Genomic DNA, 12,874 nt, shown 5'->3' on the forward strand with positions numbered 1-12,874 from the left:
GAATAAAGGACCCAGGCCTGGAGAGACGGCCTAGCGGTTAAGCGCTTGCCTGTGAAGCCTAAGGACCCCGGTTCGAGGCTCGGTTCCCCAGGGCCCACGTTAGCCAGATGCACAAGGGGGCACACGCGTCTGGAGTTCGTTTGCAGTAGCTAGAAGCCCTGGCGTGCCCATTCTCTCTCTCTCTCTCTCTCTCTACCTCTCCCCCTCTCTCTCTCTGTGTCACTCTCAATAAATAAAAAAAAAAAATGAACAAAAATAAAGGACCCAAATCTGAATGCTTTCATCCTCAGTGTCCCTTGGGAGAGGAGTGTTAAAATAAAATCTCTTCATACCCAAAACTATTGCATTTTGATTTTGAGTAAGAACTTTGCTCCAGTAATTTTTTCTTTCAAGCTCAAAAGATCCTGTTTTCAAGAGTGATGATCCTGGGCTGGAGCGATGGCTTAGTGGTTAAGCGTTTGCCTGTGAAGCCTAAGGACCCCAGTTCGAGGCTCGGTTCCCCAGGACCCACAGTTAGCCAGATGCACAAGGGCGCACGCATCTGGAGTTCGTTTACAGTGGCTGGAAGCCCTGGTGTGCCCATTCTCTCTCTCTCTGTCACTCTCAAATGAATAAAAAATGAACAAAACTTTTTTTAATAAAAAAAAATGAAGAGTGATGATCCCTCCTGGGTGGATCTCTCATACCCATGATCCTAGCAAGTGGAAGACCAAGGTAGGAAGTTTGTTGAGTTCGAGAGGAGCCTAGAGCTGGAGTAAGTTCCAGGGCAGCCTGGGCTAGAGTGAAACGCTACTTCAAAGAAACAAGGGCTGGGCGTGGTGGTGCGCACCTTTATTCCAAGCAGAGAGGTAGGAGGATCTCTGTGAATTTGAGGCTATAGAGTTCCAGGTCAGGCTGGGAAAGGGTGACACCTCAAAAACAAAGAGAAAAAGAATGATGTCCTTGGCCTCAGCACTACAAGCACACGCTCTTCAAGTTCCCTGTGCCAATGCCTTCTTTACTTTTGTTCTACTGAGGTACCTATAATAGCTGTGTTTTAAGGTGTCAGATACATCATTATACATCATTAATACCTTACAACTTGGGAACCTGCTAGAGCAGATGTGCATCCTGTCTTTGCAGATGGGAGTGAGAGCTGGAGGGGTGAGAGGGCAAACCACCTGTTAGCAGGCAGCGAGTGAGCACGCCGCAGCCAGCTCTCAGGGCGGGGAAGAGGGCTCAGCAGACGAGAGTGCTTGGCACAAGCAGGAAGGCCTGGCAGCACCTCTCTGTGACTCTGCAGAAGCCAACAGCTGGTGTGGCCATGCACATGCGTTCATTAACATACTCCACACGTGCTACCATCCATGCCCATATTTTTTCTCACCCCCAGGATGTATCCCTTTGCTTTTTGGCCCCCTGTTCTTCAGTTCCAGGAACATACTCAAAAATTCCATTGTTTTTTAAAAAAAAAAAAGGGTTGGAGAGATGGCTTAGCAGTTAAGGCATTTGCCTGCAAAATCAAAGGACCTCGGTTCAATTCCCCAGGACCCACGTAAGCCAAATGCACAAGGTGGCACATGCGTCTGGAGTTCGTTTGCAGTGGCTGGAGGCCCTGGCATATCCATTCTCTCTCTCTCAAATGAATAAATAAAATTTTTTAAAATTCCGTTGTTAGCTGGGCATGTTGGCACACACCTTTAATCCCAGCACTTGGGAGGCAGAGGTAGGAGGATGGCCATGAGTTGAAGGCCACTAGAGTGAATTCCAGGTCAGCCTGGGCTAGAGTGAAACTGTACCTCAAAATACCAAAAAACAAAATAAAACAAAAAAGACCATTGTTTCCTGTAAACATATTTTGCTGTAATTTTAATGAAATGTTTTAAACAGTATTTTCCTTATTTACTGAGAAAGAGACAGAGAATGGGCACACCACGTCCTCTAGCCACTGTAAACAAACTCCAGATGCATGTGCTACCTTGTGCATCTGACTTGACGTGGGTACTGGGGAATTGAACCTGGGTCTTTGTAGGCAAGCACCTTAACCATTAGGCCATCTCTCCATTCCCTTAATGGAATGTTGACTAACACCCACCACAAACACGCCTGTCGTCCGTCAGTCACATAAGCTGTGCTGGAGATTGTGCAGCTTCTTGTGTTGGCCTCCTCTGTTGCTTGCACAGGGCCAATGGGTCTTCCAAATTAAGTGGTGATTTAACTGGCTGTGGGGAAAGCACCACATGCCGAGATGAACCTCAGCTTCAGGCACAAACAGTTCTCCGTAGCCGTCAGTGATACAGCCCCAGCTCCGTGTGGGGATCCCTCTTCCGGACACTTCCTCTCCTGTGAGGCGCCCTGGGAGGAGGACCTGCTCCTGTCACTCTTGCATCTGGAGACCTGCAAACTCCATGATGGCTCCTCATCTGCAACTTACTTCAAACACATTTTACCAGGGATCTTTCAAACGAGATGTGGTAACAGCCAGCCACACACAGCCGTCTGGCAGACAGCATGTTTCCACACAGCTTATGCTCCAAAGTGGCTGTCTTCCTTGTCACTCCTCTCCTAAATTCTCCCCTAACTGTGCTGTGTTGCATGATCAGTAGCATGCAAACAGCCAGGAACTGGTTTCCTTAAAAGGGGCACCACGGACTGGGGGGGCTGGCTTGTATTAAGCTCTGCCCTTTCACACATGCTAGATATTTTTCAAGGACATTTCAGAGTAAGTTTTGTTTTGAACACAATTACTGAATGTGATCAGATGTCAGATTCCACCTAAACTGCTCAATGGTAAGATACCGCATCTTTGATTTTCTATGTCCTTAATTTTTTTTTGTTTGTTTTTGGTGTTTCATGGTAGGGTCTCACCCTAGCCCAGGCTGGCCTCGAATTCACGGTGATCCTCCTACCTCTGCCTCCCGGGTGCTGGGATTAAAGGCGTGTGCCACCATGCCTGGCTTATGTCATTAATTTTTGTTCAAACATTCTGAAGCTTAAGTTATTGATGGAGCCATTTTATCATTACACATCCTCCTATAGATTTTGTTTCTCTTTCAAGTAGCCCATAGGGCCAATGGTAAGATGATTTCCTTGAAATTTAATTTGTAAAGGTAACCACAGCTCGTCTCGTTAGGAATCAGATTCCTCCTCCTCCTCCTCCTCCTCTTCCATTGCGTGACTCCTTGTGCTCAGCGTCAGTGCAGTTTGGTTGATCGAAGCTTCATTGTCCACGTGCACCAGCATCTGTTAGATGAGAACATTATGGTTCTGCAGGAAGCGTACTGGTAGCAAGTCAGTAAATATTTTTAAAATATTTTTATTGAGACTACATAGTGAATTCCACATCAGCCTGGGCTAGAGTGAAACCCTACTTCAACCACCTCCCCCCCAAATTATTTTAGCCAGGCATGGTGGCGCATGCCTTTAATCCCAGCACTCAGGAGGCAGAGGTAGGAGTATTGCTGTGGGTTCAAGGCCAGACTGAGACTACATAGTGAATTCCAGGTCAGCCTGGGCAGAGTGAGACCCTACCTCAAAAGACAACAAAAAAATTATTTAGAAGCTGGGCGTGGTGGCGCACGCCTTTTTAATCCCAGCACTCAGGTGGTAGGAGGGTCACCGTAATTCTGAGGCCATCCTGAGATTACATAGTGAATTCCAGATCAGCCTGGGCTATCACAAGATCCTACCTTTAACCCCACCAAAAAAAAATTTATATAATACACACACACACACACACACACACACACCCGCATATATGCAAGGAAAAAGAATGTGAATGGGTGTACCAGGGCCTCTTGCCATTGCAAAGGAACTCCAGATACATGTGCCACCTTGTGCATCTGGCTTATGTGGGTACTGAAGAATTGAATCTGGGTCCTTAGGCTTTGGAAGCAAGCACCTTTAACCACTGAGACATCTTTCCAGTCCCAGCAATTTTTTTCTTGTTTTTCTTGAGGTAGAGTCTAGCACAGGCTGACCTGGGTGGAATTCACTATGTAGTTTCAGGGTGGCTTTGAACTTGTGATCCTCCTACTTCTGCCTCCCAAGTGCTGGGATTAAAGGCATGCGCCACTACAGCCTGGCTCCAGCAAATTCTTTTAATGCCTTCAAATCAGATCTAAACTGCATACTCATCCTGTTCTTAGGACTGACAGATATGACCACTTCTGTATTTCCTGTTTCTCCAAGCTCTACCCTCATTCCCACGGCCAAGATACAGGGGAAAAAAAAAAAACCTGCTGCAGATTCAGTAGGAGGTTAAACTTTCAAATGCAGTGCTTCTAGAAAGCTAGAACAGAGTAACTGCGTAGTAGAGAGTGCATGACTTAGCGCACAATATCCAGAACGACTCCACTAGTGTGTTTGAGAATCTGATTTTACTGCATCTTTGAAGGCAGACACTAAGAGGGGCAGGACTGGAAGTCATCTTTTAGCACTGTTTTGTAGATGAAGCCACACAAGTTGTTAACATGTTTACCAAGTGGGAACTCATGCAGTCCCACAGAGATCTCGGGTTCTTAGGGTTTGTTTAAGTAACTAGAATGGATAGCTAGGAGGGTAGAGGCTGCCTGAATTAGAGAAAGTGCACAATGTTAAAGTAGAAAGTTCTACTTGTTTCCTGTTACTATGTGCAAAGTCCTGATTTCAATCCCCAGCCTGCCACTCTCCCTCCCCCCCCACCCCCCGCCTCAAAAATAAAAATTCTGACTGCATCTTCCTAGGGTCTTTTGGGCACAACATTTGCTGACCCAAGCATCACAGGAGCAGGGGGACTTTGCATTCAGTCCCAAAGCATCTACTGGATCAAGCTTACATCGTGTGACTGTTCCCGCGCAGGCTGAGAAGACGGCATCTCATCCCCTTTTCTAGCACTGATCATTGACTGCAAAGCCAGTTCTTCAACCTGGGAATGGAGAATTGAGAACACAGTCAGTTCCTGAGCCTTGGTTGGCTTACTCATGGGGGAACAACTTGCTATGCTGTAAAAGGTTGGTATGAAGAGAGCGGACAGGGCTGGAGGGATGGCTTAGCAGTTAAGGCATTTGCCTGAAAAACCAAAGGACCCAGGCTTGATTCCCCAGGACCCACGTTAGCCACATGCAGAAGATGGCTCATGTGTCTGGAGTATGCAGTGGCTGGAGGCCCTGGTGTGCCTATTCTCTGACTCTCTCCCTCTTTCTCTGTCAAAAAAAAAAAAAAGTATATATACATATATATAACCACACACACACATATATATGTGTGTATATAAAAGGGGGGGAGAGACAGACTATAATCTCCGCTGCTTTAGAAGGAATGCCAGGGAGCTCTGGCCTCTTCCTTGGGCTGTCCAGGTGTTCCCGCTAAGCTCCAGCTTCCCACTCCTTCAGACTTAGCAGCACAGCGAAGAAAATTTAAGAGTGCCATTAAGAAGCCAGGTAAGGCAGGGCGCGGTGGCGCATGCCTTTAATCCCAGCACTTGGGAGGCAGAAGTAGGAGGATCGCCTTGAGTTCCAGGCTGCCCTGAGACTACATAGTGAATTCCAGGTCAGCCTGGGCTAGAGTGAGACCCTACCTCGAAAAACCAAAAAAAAAAAAAAAAAAAAAGCCAGGTGAGTTATTATATGCTTGTAATCCCAGTACTGGGGAGGTAGAGGCAGAAGGATCACAAAATCAAGATCAGCCTCTCCAACATAGTGAGCTCAAGGCCAATTTGCACTGCCTAAAAGAAAAAAAAAGCCAGGTATGGAGGCATACTCCTTTAATCCCAGTACTAGGTTAGGAAACAGAGGTAGGAGGAACACTGAAGAGTTCCAGGTCAAGGGCCAGTAGTAGTGGCGCATGCCTTTAATCCCAGCACTCGGGAGGCAAGGTAGGAGGATCACGGTGAGTTCGAGACCACCCTGAGACTACATACTGAATTCCAGGTCAGGCTGGTATAGAGCGAGACCCTACCTCAAAAGAACCAAAAAAAAAAAAAAAAAAAAAGAAAGAGGCAGGCATCACCTGGCTCCATAGACAACAGGGACTTGGTAATGAGTAAGCGAAAGCAGCAAGAATCGTGTGGGTGCTTCCTGGAGCATCAGGGAGCCTGGGCAGGCGATTTCATTACCAACACCAATCATAGGTTGGCTGTAGGGGTGGGTACTGTTGCAACTGGAGACATTACGTGCGGATCATCACAACTGCCTTGGTTTATTACATTTTGATGTTACAGTGGTACAATGCTCTGCTTTTCGGTTTATAAAAGGCTTTTGTAATCCTCATCATTTGGATTTAAAGATTCTGAATGAGGATGCTTGAGGGATGATCACTATCATTTTACAAGGGCTGTTATCCGTGGGTCCAGGAAATGACTAAGATGGGCCTAAATCCGCATTCCTCCTTTAAGGCCCGGGAGTCAGCAAAAACTCAAGAGCTACTCGAGTTTTAGGCTTCGGGACAAGTCTCTTTCCCAGGTCTCCTTGGTACCGCGGAAGGATCTTCAGATTCCCCTCTTAGATTGCAATGCCAGAGCCCTTCCTTCCCTGCGCCAAGGCAGCCTCGTCCACAGCAGCTGTGGTGGCTGGGGCTGCAGGACTGGATGGGCGTCGGAGGGCGGTCCACGCACGGAGCGTGAACGTGGGCTGGGGGCTAACCATGTCAGGGCGATGGCCGCTCCGGGCCCACGAGGCGAGCCGCCCGGGCGCTCGGCGGTAACGAGCCGCTAGGTGTCTGGGGGGACGGGGCTACTGCGGGGTCACCTTGAGGCGGTTCAGCTGGTCGTGCAGGGCCGCCTTCAGCCGCAGCAGCGTCTCCTCCTCCTTGCGTAGCTCCTGGAGTCGGCTCAGCATCGTCGCTGGTCTGCTCCCCGCCTTCTGCGCGACGCCCGATGATGACGCCACTTCCGTCCCCGCGCCGGAAGGGGGACACGACAGCGCCCCCTGCGGGAGGACCTGCGAAGGCCGTCCCAAGCCTCCAGAAGCGACTAGAAATGCATAGAAACCTCGGGGGCAAGAGCGCAGCGGGAGCCTCTCAAGTTAACCGGAGGTGAACAAGCCCAAAGTGAAGCCGGACGTGGTGGAACTTTGGCTCCAGCTAAGCCTGAAGGACAGACCCTGTCTCATAAATCGGAGGAGTGCCTTACCCCAAATAGCACAGAGCTTTAAATAGCATAAAAAAATTTTATGCTAGTGTATTTAATAAAAAAAAAAAATCCATGAAGTGGGAAAAGTAGGATCGTTGGGAAACCCTAAGGCGCTGAAATTTGTTCCCTTAAATTTCATCTATAGTCCGCTTAGTTATCGCACACCCACCAAGCAGCTTCCCTAACTTGGTGAGACTTGCTTGGAACCATTGTACTATTGTGCCCTCTTGTGGTTACTCATCTTTATGAGACAGAATACTCCCCTTTTGGAGTACAATTCAACAGCGTGTATACTGTACAAATCTTTTAAGAACTTTGTACCCATGATACTAACAGATTTAGCTTCTGTTAGATTACTTCTATTAAGAAACAGTGCTGGGCTGGAGAGATGGCTTAGCGGTTAAGCGCTTGCCTGTGAAGCCTAAGGACTTTGGGGCTTGATTCCCCAGGACCCACGTTTGCCAGATGCACAAGGGGGCGACGGCCCTGAGGTGCCATTCTCTCTGCCTCTTTGTTGCTCTTAATAAAGATACTGCCGGGCAAGGTGGTGCACGCCTTTAATACCAGCACTCAGGAGGCAGAGGTATGAGGATTGCACTCCATAGTGAATTCCAGGTCAGCCTAGAGTGGGACCCTACCTCAAAAAAAAAAAAAAAAAAAAACTTAGTAATACATAGAAGCTGGACATGGTGGCACACAGCTTTAATCTGGGTACTGAAGAGGCTGAGGTAGGAGTTGGAGGCCACCCTGAGACTACACAGTAACTTCCAGGTCAGCCTGGACTAGTGAGACCACCCTGGGGGGGGGATGGACCCCGCACACTATATTTTATACCAAATTGTGGAAGAATATTAACATGACTTGTTTCTTCCTTTTTGAAGGACTTTTCACATGAGGCAGGAGAGATGGCTTAGTTGCTAAAGCACTTGTCTGCTGGCCATGGTTCTGTTTTCCAGCATCCACAGGTGCAGCCACCAAGAGACCCAGAACCCACCCCTGTGAAGGCCCTCATGAAGATGCATGTAAGCCACATCCCTCATCCAAAGATAGGTCTTTATTCAGATGGGTCTCTATTTGACCCTAGGGAGCAGAGCTTTATGCAGCAGGCTTCTGTTCTGCAGCTTTCTTCTCTGCTGGGACCTTAGTAGCTGCAGCCTTTTTTCCAGCTGGCTTCTTCGGCTTCTTGGCCTCTGTGGGCGGCTTTCCTTTCTTCCCCTGGGCAGGCTTCTTGCCCGCACTCGTCCTGGCCGCTGCTCCCTTCTCACCTGACTTGGGCGCCGCCGCCGCCATGGCTTTCTGCACCCGGATTTTGTGCTGGAGCAAATCAGGCAGAAAATGTAAGAATCAAGCTTTCTAAAAATCTTGTCATGGCAGTAAAAGAAATTATGACTTACGTTCCTGGCCTGGCGAAGAATGGTGTTCCGACGCATGGTCTTGGCATAGGGGTTCAGTTTCAACATGATGCGTAGGTTCTTCAGAGGGTTCTTCTTCAGGACTCTGCGGTGGATCTTCTTGCTGGGAAAAGCAGGCAGCACTCTTGGTGAACATGTTTTTAAAATAGCAAAAACTTTGAGGGCACAGCCAGAACTTAACCCAGACTATACCGTGGTGCTCGGAGAGCTCTTTGGATCTCTGGGCTTTTCAAGATTCTGCCAAGGTCTGTGTTCATCATCTTGTGCACTGGCAGACTGCAGGGGAAGAACAGTGTGCTCGGGTGTTCAGAGTCATGACCATGAACACGGCCACTAGAACTTTCTCAGGGGGTCTAACTTCTCATTAACACCGACAAATGAGGCCAAACATTGAACATTCCAGCAGGTTTGGTCCGTGTATTATAGGACGTTAACAAAATATAATCCTAATATAAGCAAAGTACAACCCACAGGTGTGAAGCAATTCTGAAGGCAAAAATGCAATTTAGCTTGGGTAAGCCCACAGGGACCACTCACTTATAGTCACTCTTGAGGGAAGCAGCTTTGCGCCAAGTGCCATACAACTCATCGAGCTTCCTGAAAGCACCTTCAGTCCAAATGCAGAAGCGCCCCACGTGCCCACCAGGAGCAAGCTTCAAAATGTTCAATTTGCTTACATTAAGCAGAGTGATTCCTTTGAAAGGGAGATGATGAGTTGTTAGGAAGCTTGTACTTCAGCTTTTATGGCTCATCACGCCACACGGGCACTTGAGTCAACCTTACTACTTATGAAATTCCAACTATCAACGGTGTAACTCAGTCAGCCAGGAATCAGAACTTCCACAGAAATCATGTAATTTCAGAAACACGGACCATGAAGTGGAATTTCATCACCATCAAAGCTGAGCAAGTTGGCACAGAATAGTCAACAAACACCAAATAGTAAAATTAATTACCAGGGATGTTCCTGAAGGCCTTAATGATCCCATTATCTTCATTATAGATGATGCAGGGTCCCCTACGCTGGATGCGACGGCGGTTTCTCATTTTACCCTTGCCAGCCCTCATTCGCTGAGAGGCATAGACCTATATGAAAAGGTGAGTTTTCGTATCTTAATTAAGGTGAAGATCTTCACAGCAGAACATTTGTACTATTTTGGACGGTCCAGCTTACCTTCTTGATGTCATTCCAGGCTTTAAGTTTCTTAAGTAGCAACACAGCCTCCTTGGTCTTCTTATAGCCTTCAACTTTATCCTCCACCACCAAAGGAAGTTCAGGAACTTCCTCAATACGGTGACCTGAAAAAAAACCAACTCAATACTTACCTGGCTATCTGAAATATTTTAACATTAATGGTATGTGATGTGCCTATTCAGAATTTCCACTAAATATCATGTGTTTCAGAAACACGGACCAAAAGTGGAATTTCATCATTTTGACAGTTTCAAAAATGTGGTAGGGAACATGACAAGAGTTACATTAAATCACAACTTAATACAAAGTAATACAAACCTTTGGACATGACCAATGCTGGTAGGGCTGAGGCAGCCAGGGCAGAGCAGATGGCATATCGCTTTTGGGTTGTGTTTACTCTGCGGTGCCACCGACGCCAAGTCTTCGTTGGTGCAAACATGCGGCCTCCTCTACACATCTATTTTCTTAGTTAAGAGTTACATTCCAGGGGCTAGGAAGACAGCATAGTTGGCAAAGTGTTGGCCTTCCAGGCTCCAGCAACTTGCTAGGTAGCTAGCCCAACCTAACTATAAAGCTCAAAGGCAAATGAGGCGCCCACATTACAAGCCAAACTCAGAGCTGGAGAGATGGCTTAGTGGTTAAGGCACTTGCCTACAAAGCCTAAAGACCCAGGTTCTAGTCTCCAGGTCCCACATAAGCCAGATACACAACATGGTGCATGCCTCTGGAGTTCATTTGCAGTGGCTAGAGGCTCTGATGTGCCCATTCTCCACCCCCTTCAAATAAATAAAAATAAATCAAATTTATTTTGTTGTATTATTCCTTGCTCAGTAACGATTTTCGTCAACCTTCTGAACCAGCTTACTGACAGCAGGCAACTGTCGCTGAGAACAGAGTAAGACGCAAATTACGACATCATTGCAAGCAAAGCTGCCCACTCCCACCCCAGAAAGCCCTGTATTTAAAAATCTACACCTCCAGAGACCACATCTGTTAAACTCCCACATTCTGTAGTAAAGGCAGTGAAACAAAGGATACATTGCCAAAGGCACCCTGGCCAGAGCGATGGGTGCCACCACCGCGTACCCTGGGAATTCGAGCCACAGCTCTGCCAGTACCCCAAGACTCAGCACTGGTCTGGTGACCTAAAATAGAAAAGTAATGTGTTTCAGCTTCTCAGCCATACCAACCTATGACTTTTATGCACCATTAAGCCAGCGTCAGAATGTCCACAAAAAATCACATGGTTCAGAAACACGGACCAATGAAGTGGAATTTCATCACTACTGTAAATGAGCTCTTAAAATTACTAACCGGAGAAAAACAGAAATCTGTACCTGCTAATTCACTGACGGCATAGGGCTGTCTGTTGTTTTTACGCAAGTTGGTATGAACAAAATTCACAATATCTGGTCGAATGGGAGCTTTGAACACAGCTGGCAAAGTGACATTTTTGCCAGATGACTCCCCCTTCTCAGAATACACCGATATGAGGGGACGAGCACACGCCTTGGAGGGAAAAGACAAAACATGTATGAAAATGTCTTAATTCACACCGTTTTAGTATGCCCTCTTTAAAGTTATCTTTATATTGACAAGAAACACTGGAAACAAACTCTAACCTGTCAGCAATGCTACACTGAAGAGTCTCAAGCTTTGTGCTGCACAATTTCCATTCTTTTCAAATCATTTATCATAAAACTTCAAAGCAAGCCTGCCTAGTACCAGAAGGCAGTTTATGCCAAGCCTGGGCTACAGTGAGAAGCTACCTTGAAAAACTGCAGTGCAAGCGTTGAGCATAGTTTTAAAAAACCTAAGATAACAATAAACTTCGATCGCAAATTGTAGCAAGTTATCTTCTAGGGCTCACTCATCTCAATATCGTGCACCCTATAAACATATATCAGCAGGGAGTGGTGGCGCCCGCCTTTAATCCCAGCACTGGGGAGGCAGAGGTAGGAGGATCGCTTTGAGTTCGAGGCCACCCTGACACTACACAGTGAATGCCAGGTCAGCCTGGGCTACAGTGAGATCCTACCTCGAAAAACAAAAATACATCTGAAGCATACCAAAACTTCTCATAGTACTTTTTGTTCAGTTATTTTCATCTGAGCGTAAAATCAAAATCCCCATGATGGCCTACAATCTGCTCTGCCTCTCACTTCTTCCCCCATAGTGTAAGACACTTCAACTTGCTTCTTACAGTTCTCATCCCAAAGCCCGTCTTACAAGTCCTTTAAATCAGAAGCATGGCCCGCTCCAATTTCCTGTATCCAACCGAGTACTAGCGAGTTTATTACAACTCGGATCTGTGCACGGTCACGCAGAACACACGCTCCGCACATGGACAATATTTGTAGGTTAACAACACAAAGAACACGGATTCTGAGTGAGAGCTGGCTGAGGATCTGCTCAGGTGACGGCGGGCACACCGTCAGTTTGCGGCTAGCAGCACTCCCTGCCTGGCGTTGAGAACATCCTCCTCTTGCAGGCTGGGTGGAAAGGCACCTCCCTGCGCAGCAAGCACAAGGCCCCGAGCGGACTCCGGACGGGGAGCCCCGCTCGCCCGTGGTCACTCTGGTCCCCGAGATCCCGGGAACGAGGACGTCAGTCCGGGGCTGCATCCCGGCGCCCACGTTGCCTCTAAGATGGCCGCCGCCGCGCCGCACAACCCACCTCCCCGCCAGGAAGACGCCCTCGTGCCTCGTGTGCCCGCTTGCCCTGCCGGGGAGCTCAAGTCCCCAACCGTCCATCCCTTCTTCTTCCCCGTCCCGCGATCACGGAGAAGTCCCGTGACGAGCACTTCCACTCACCATGGCGAGGAGCGGAGAAGGCCACGCTCCTCTCGGCGCGGCCGCTCGCACAGGAAAAGGAAGTGCGCAGCACCGCCCCGCCCTATATGTAACCTTCCACCCCTCGTCTCCGCCCGGCCTCTCCTCGCAACCCACACTGTCACCCCCAGACACGACTCTACCAAGCTAGGAAAATTTAGAAACAGCGCCTTGTTTCATCGTGTGTGTCAAAGCACGCCGTAGATTTCTTCCAAAGTCAATAATAGTGCCTAGAAAACTGGGACTCCTTTTCGCGGAATAATCCGTCAGAGCGCGTTATCTCAAAGTCTCGCGAGACAACGTGTCATTTTTTTTTTTTCCCCCCGCATTTCCCGCAAACACGTCTAGT

The 12,874-nt window shown here is 47.9% G+C and overlaps 2 protein-coding genes and 4 non-coding genes across 6 annotated transcripts; all 6 read right to left on the reverse strand.

Moving 5' to 3' along the window:
• Positions 1–1,825: 1,825 nt before the first annotated feature.
• On the reverse strand, positions 1,826–6,832 carry Snapc5 (small nuclear RNA activating complex polypeptide 5). The gene is made up of 3 exons (XM_004662558.2): positions 6,705–6,832; positions 4,796–4,885; positions 1,826–3,222 (listed from the first exon to the last, which is right to left on the reverse strand). Exons 1-3 carry the CDS (start codon positions 6,792–6,794, stop codon positions 3,109–3,111), a joined length of 294 nt encoding a protein of 97 aa, XP_004662615.2. The 5' UTR covers positions 6,795–6,832; the 3' UTR covers positions 1,826–3,108.
• Positions 6,833–8,121: 1,289 nt separating this feature from the next.
• On the reverse strand, positions 8,122–12,854 carry Rpl4 (ribosomal protein L4). Its single transcript, XM_045160617.1, has 11 exons — positions 12,819–12,854; positions 12,508–12,672; positions 11,032–11,203; positions 10,733–10,839; positions 10,013–10,151; positions 9,674–9,798; positions 9,456–9,585; positions 9,037–9,193; positions 8,692–8,775; positions 8,482–8,602; positions 8,122–8,401 (listed from the first exon to the last, which is right to left on the reverse strand). Exons 1-11 carry the CDS (start codon positions 12,852–12,854, stop codon positions 8,183–8,185), a joined length of 1,455 nt encoding a protein of 484 aa, XP_045016552.1. The 3' UTR covers positions 8,122–8,182.
• On the reverse strand, positions 9,327–9,398 carry LOC123464253. The gene has a single exon (XR_006639483.1). It is a non-coding gene; the product is annotated as a small nucleolar RNA SNORD18 (small nucleolar RNA).
• On the reverse strand, positions 9,869–9,939 carry LOC123464254. Its single transcript, XR_006639484.1, has one exon. It is a non-coding gene; the product is annotated as a small nucleolar RNA SNORD18 (small nucleolar RNA).
• Positions 10,519–10,617, reverse strand: LOC123464258. Its single transcript, XR_006639488.1, has one exon. It is a non-coding gene; the product is annotated as a small nucleolar RNA SNORD16 (small nucleolar RNA).
• Positions 10,911–10,983, reverse strand: LOC123464255. Its single transcript, XR_006639485.1, has one exon. It is a non-coding gene; the product is annotated as a small nucleolar RNA SNORD18 (small nucleolar RNA).
• Positions 12,855–12,874: the final 20 nt, after the last annotated feature.

This window comes from Jaculus jaculus, chromosome 10, assembly GCF_020740685.1.
Source record: "Jaculus jaculus isolate mJacJac1 chromosome 10, mJacJac1.mat.Y.cur, whole genome shotgun sequence".
NCBI lineage: Eukaryota > Metazoa > Chordata > Mammalia > Rodentia > Dipodidae > Jaculus > Jaculus jaculus.